This window comes from Sinocyclocheilus rhinocerous, unplaced genomic scaffold (genome assembly GCF_001515625.1).
Source record: "Sinocyclocheilus rhinocerous isolate Xijiao unplaced genomic scaffold, SAMN03320098_v1.1 scaffold140, whole genome shotgun sequence".
NCBI lineage: Eukaryota > Metazoa > Chordata > Actinopteri > Cypriniformes > Cyprinidae > Sinocyclocheilus > Sinocyclocheilus rhinocerous.
The window spans coordinates 4,004,374-4,010,448 of NW_015642053.1; the positions used below are offsets into that span (position 1 = coordinate 4,004,374).

Here is a 6,075-nt window from a genome sequence, read left to right on the forward strand (position 1 = left end):
TATAATTTTATTTTTTTTCACTTTTTATTACACAAATGTCACCATGTTCTGAATAATAAAATGTTCTAATCATACAAATGATACAAACAAACCCCTCTGTAAAAACATTTAGAACTGAGAGAAAAAAAAGCTTGTTTTGAGAAAACAGCGTTTAAATATAATCTTGTAATTGAAATGTACAAATGCAAACAAGTATGAAAGAAAATGAAAGAAAACATGTCAGTTATGGGATTTTGCTTCCATAATGCATGAAAAAACAGTGGTTTTGTCTGTAGTGTCTTAAAACAAAATGTGAAAGAATATGAAATAATATAAAATATGTAAGAATATTACTTAACCTAATGTTTTGCAGTGGTTGGAATTGGTGAAGGAACAAAGATGCTCACCACGATGCTTGCAGGATCAAAGGTAAGTATTTTCTGGGTCATAACATGTTTGTGTGTCTTTCTACATTTGTCGTCCACATGTTTTATTACTGTAACATTTGATCTATGTTTTTTTTCATAGAAATACAGAGCTGTTGCAGAGTTTGGCAAAGCAACTGATACGCTTGACGTCACAGGAAATGTTGTTGAAGAGAAGAGTTATGGTGAGAATTATGATTTTGTGGCTGCGCTTGTGATGAGGGAATGGATATTTCACAGAAGTCAGTCTATAAAGATTAGTGCTTGTTTTTCCCAGATCACATCACAAAAGAGGCCTTTGAGGAGAAGCTGAAGCAGTTTACGGGTGAAATTATGCAGGTTCCACCTCTGTAAGTCAATTTGTTTTGCTTGATACACAATACACTCTTCAAAGACGTCTAAATGAATTATGTTTCTTGACGTCATAGAAAATCTGATGTTTGCATTTAAAGATATTCAGCCCTGAAGAAGGATGGCCAGCGCATGTCTGTCCTGCTCAAGCAAGGTCAAGAGGTTGAGGCTAAACCTGCACGTCCAGTCACAGTGTACAGTCTCTCTTTACAGGACTTCAGCCCGCCATATTTCACCATAGGTTTGTCATTTATATGCTAAATTTGGAAAGACATTATATGATAAGTATTAATGAATGGTAAATGTGTTTTCTTGTACAATTTCATTCATACTGTATTTAGAGAGTTTAAGAAATAATTCACCCAAAAATAAAAAGAATTCCCTGAAAATATACCCACCCTCAGGTAATCCAAGATGTAGATGAGTTTGTTTCTTCATCAGAACAGATTTGGAGAAATTTATTGCATTGCATCATTTGGTCACCAATTGATCGTCCTTCAATTAACATCTAGTGAGGTGCAAAGCTGCATGCTTGTAAGAAACAAGCCCATCATTAAGGTGTTTTATCTTTAAACCATTGCTTCTAATCAAAATATGTGCTCATAATCCATAAAAACGCTTCCTCCGGTGAAAACGGCCATCCCCTGTTGTCCTCCCACCTCAGAGTCCACTGACATATTTGTTTAGAAATGTTTTGTTTTCGCTTTTCACTTCATAAGACATTCATCGATGGACTGGAGTTGTGTCTGGATTGAAGTGTCGATCATTTTTGGATTATTGTGATGCTTCCATCCGCTGTTTAAACTCTCATTCTGACGGCACCCATTCACTGCAGAGTATTCTTTGGTGAGCAAGTGATGCAATGCTACATTTCTCCAAATCTGTTTCAATGAAAAAACTAACTAATCTACATCTTGGATGGCTGGAGGGTGAGTAAATTTTCAACAAATTTTCATTTTGGAGTGCACTATGTTAGAATTTTTTTTTTTTCCATAAAATCATTATGTAATGCTGAACAGCTTTAGTTCATCTTTTTCATTAAATTTAAATCTACTTTTTACATTTACAGATGTTGAGTGTGGAGGTGGGTTTTATGTCAGAAGCTTGGTTGATGATCTTGCAAAAGGTAACACTCTAGAGATATTTATTTCTTGTAATACTACCCTCAAACATTAACATTTAATTTACCTGACATAATAATCTGATTTTCACCCCTGTACCCCCGCAGCTCTGTCATCCTGTGCTCACATCAAGGAACTCACTCGGACCAAGCAGGGTCAGTTCACCCTGGAAGAGCACGCATTGAAGGAGGATCGCTGGACATGGACAGATATCTCACAGGCTCTGCAGCCCTGCCCAAAGCCAGCGGGGCAACAAAAGAATGCCAAGAAAGCTAAATCAAAGCATAAGCCCACCTCATCTGAATCTGAGGGTGACAATGGTGATCAAAACGATTAAAGGTGATGAAACAACCCATCTGATACACAAATTACATTCTCGGTGAGAGAACTGTAGGAAATTGTCTGGTCCACTCTGATTTGATCTGGCCTCTACTACCATCCATGTGTATCCATCTTCATGGCCAAGTGAGGATAAAACAGGTGGCATCATCAAAATAGATAATGGATTATTAATGAATCTGAATTCATTTAAAGAAAAAATAAAAATATACTTGAAAATAGTTATTTTGTTTGTTAATAAATGTCTTATGTCATTTAATTTCTTTTCCAGGTCAGTAAATGTCCTAGTCTTTTACGTGTTGTTTTCATGTTTGGTAAAAACCGTAACATGTATAATAGAAGCAATACATAACATCAGATTATTGCTGTACTCATGTATTGGAAAATAGCAATAAATTACACTATTGTTTAAATGTTTGGGGTTGGTAAGATTTTTTGTTTCAGAAAGAAGTCTCCATAATAACTAACAAGACTGCATTTATTTGTTTAAAAAATACAGTGAAAATTGAAATATTGTGAGATATGTAAAGAAAATATAATAAGTAATAAGTAAATAATTTTTTTAATGGAATAGAAAATATTAATAAGTAAATATTTTTAATTGAATATTATTCCTGTGATGGTAAAGGTGAATTTTCAGCAGCCATTACTCCAGTCTTCAGTGTTACATGAACCTTCAGAAATTATTCTAATATGCTAATTTGGTGCTTAAAAAACATTTCTTACTATTGTCATTGCTGAAAATGGTTCTGCTGCCTAATGTTTTTGTGCAAAGTGTGATACATTTTGTTCTTTTTTTTCCTTTATTTTTTGATGAATCAAAAGTTTAAAGGAGCAACCATTTTTTTAAATAGAATCTTTTTGTAACAATGTAAACATCTTTATTATTGTTACTCAAAATGTTAAAAATTCACACATAAATCCAAAACTGAACACAGTATTAAAATATATGTAATTAAAAGCCGGTTTCAGGTAACACAGAAAAACACATAGTCACACACTGAGATTTATGTAAAGCAGTATGTAAAGTATGTAAAGATTTATGTAAAGTAGTATATGGTCTCTTACCGAACTGAATATAGTTTAGACTGTTTTAATGTGCACAATCAGCATACTCAGATACTAATCCCCTTTAGGGATTAAGATCACATTAAATTCCTCTGTTTCCAGACTCTGTTTCCACCCATACTTTAATGGCATTAAGAACAAAGAAAGAAATCATGTGAAATACAAACCCCAACCCCAACCCCACCTCCTTACTTGGCTACTCTTATACAGAGAGAAGAGGCAAGTGTTCTCAGTTCTCAATTTATCCATGTCAAGTACAGTTCTCTGCCTTGACATGGATAAATTGATAATATCTTTTTTTTTTTCACTTTAAGCACACAATATAATTTTGTACTACAGTATATCAAGAGTAGCTGTCATACACACTACTTCAAGTGCTCTAACTGTACAGCCAGGGATGGGCAGTATTTCAGATACATGTATTTAAAATACGTGTTTGAAATACAAAATACTATTTTGTGTTTTGTATTTGAAAGCCTTCGGCAAAAATCAAATGTAATTTGTATTTAAATACATTTAAGATTAGTATTTTTGTATTTTCAAAATACATAAAATACTTTGTGCCAGTCAACCTCTTTATCAGGGTGCTGATTTAGTTCAAATCATTCAGATTTGCCGTCAGTTAACATGAAAGAATAAAAGCACTGACAAGGGGAAAAATAGCGTTAGCCAATCAGTTTTAATAGCTAATCGTTTTTTTTTTTTTAATCAACTAGCTTTTCAAATGTGTTTAAAGCATTACTGCATGTTAGGGCTGGGTGATATGACGATACATATCGTGGCGATTATATAAAGTGTGAATCGACTGAAATTTTTCTAAATCGTTTGCATAGATAGGCCTGTTGGGGAAAGCAAATATATCCGTGCAGCTTTTGGGGCTGTCGCTTTACTTTCATTTTGTGTTTGTTTATTTTATTAAATTATTTAAATGTTCGCCGGTTTCCGTCTCCTTCTTCCCGAACTACGAACGTTACAGTTACTTTAAAACTAACCTTCATCTGGGAAATCACAGGGATATGTGAGTATTTGATCTGGTAATTGGTTGCATATGTCAGATTTATTGCATGACTTGGGCAGAGAAAAGCTGTTGCTATCAAACATTGTTCACAAACATCAGTGTATTGGTGAAGAGATAGATCAAATAGGCCAATTGATGGAAGGTTTGTGAAGAAATTTCATGCTCCCTTGTAAAAGTATTTTTTTAGTATTTTTAAAATACAAGAATACAGTAGTTTATTTTGATACTTGGTGTGGCTGCTGTATTTTGTAGTTTATTTTGATACACTTAAAATTAAGGTATTTGGTATTTTATTTTAAAATACATTTTGATGTACCTTTGCCCATCCCTGTGTACAGCTATATACTATATATACAGATGTTTACCATCTGGGGGCACTATGGTTCTTTGGCTTCATGAAGGTTTTATGGCATGCCTAAAGCACAGAGGAATGTGTTGTAAATCATCTGTGATTTACACATAACAATATATGCTTATCCTGCAGGTCACTGCTGCTGCATCACTGGGCAGTTATGCCGTATGTGCTTTCTGACAGGCTGGGACATGCATGTGCAGTAACTGTTGTGCTCAGTGAGTCTGAGTTGCAGTTGCCTGAGGCTTTGATTCTTTCATTTCCGAAGGTCTGAGGAGAAAGTGTCATGTTCCCCAGTGGGCCATGAAAGAATGTAGCTCTAAGTGAAACAGGAATGTTCATAGACAGGAATATTGTGTAAATGCAAAAGTTGAAAACCTCTGCCAGCACAGAATATGTGGAGCACTTACTGTATGAATTAAATTAACAATAAGTTTGACATAAGTGTTAATTGACATTCTTTAACTTTTAAAATTTCTCTTTAGTATGGACACCCATGTATTTTAACCAAACAGCTCTGTTCCTAAAGTCAGCGCTATAATGCGGTAATGTTATTCATCTGTCCAGTGCCTGACTGAATGGGGCTGTTGTGATGGGAATGATCTAAAAAGGGAAGTCTATGAGGTGTGAGAATCATCACAAAGCCCAGTAATTGTCCATGTAGAGTATCAAATTCCCAACTGAATTGAATGTTTTATTACTGTCAGCAAACAGGCCAGAGACACAGAGGTAAGTTCTCACAACAACAGGTTTATTGACAAACGGGCAGCGGAATGAGAAGCAACAGTCTGAGGGTGAGTTAATCGAGGAAGTAAAGGAATGCAAGTCTCTTAAGCCCAACTCACACTACGATTTTGGCCACGATTTGGTCGTCCGAGACAAATTTTGAAAATCCTAAAAGATTCCTATAATCCTAGGCTAAAATCTGTAGTCTTTGATCGTTAGTTTGACATGTTCACCGACAGCCGATTAATGGCCGATCAAATTTTACCTCCGACGAAATTCTGGCAGTGTCAGAAGATTTGGCGCACAGTCCTGCAGTGTGACTTCTACGACGAACGTCAAACTGTCTTCGTTTTTCAAGACAAGCCATTATCAGAATTAATGCTAGAGATTTCTTCTAAACGCATAAACTCCGGTGCTCTCGTCCTCCGCTCACGGAATTCATATGAAACGTTGCCTTTGCAATGATAAACACCGGTTGCGCTGCTGTTTTCATGTGGGTGTGTAGTGCTGCATACACTATTCTTCTTAAATACGCCGGTATTGCCGCCATTCATATACTTTTAATGATAGCCAACATTACAGCCCCGCGTGCAATGCAGCTCGCAGTCACTAAACGTGTATGGGTTGATAATGTAGAACTACGGACAAGTTTTCTTGCGCGCACACCGTTTTTAACGCGTCTTGACTGTCGTACAG

General features: G+C 35.6%; 1 protein-coding gene across 1 annotated transcript in view; it reads left to right on the forward strand.

Annotated features, from left to right (window-relative positions):
• trub1 (TruB pseudouridine (psi) synthase family member 1) overlaps positions 1–2,410 on the forward strand; it is a 5,817-nt gene extending 3,407 nt beyond the window's left edge. The window contains exons 3-8 of the mRNA XM_016572226.1: positions 353–408; positions 508–589; positions 682–754; positions 857–996; positions 1,825–1,881; positions 1,984–2,410. Coding sequence (XP_016427712.1) covers positions 353–408; positions 508–589; positions 682–754; positions 857–996; positions 1,825–1,881; positions 1,984–2,213 — 638 coding nt within the window. The 3' untranslated portion in view covers positions 2,214–2,410. The remainder of the gene's footprint in view (positions 1–352; positions 409–507; positions 590–681; positions 755–856; positions 997–1,824; positions 1,882–1,983) is intronic.
• The last annotated feature ends 3,665 nt before the right edge of the window (positions 2,411–6,075 follow it).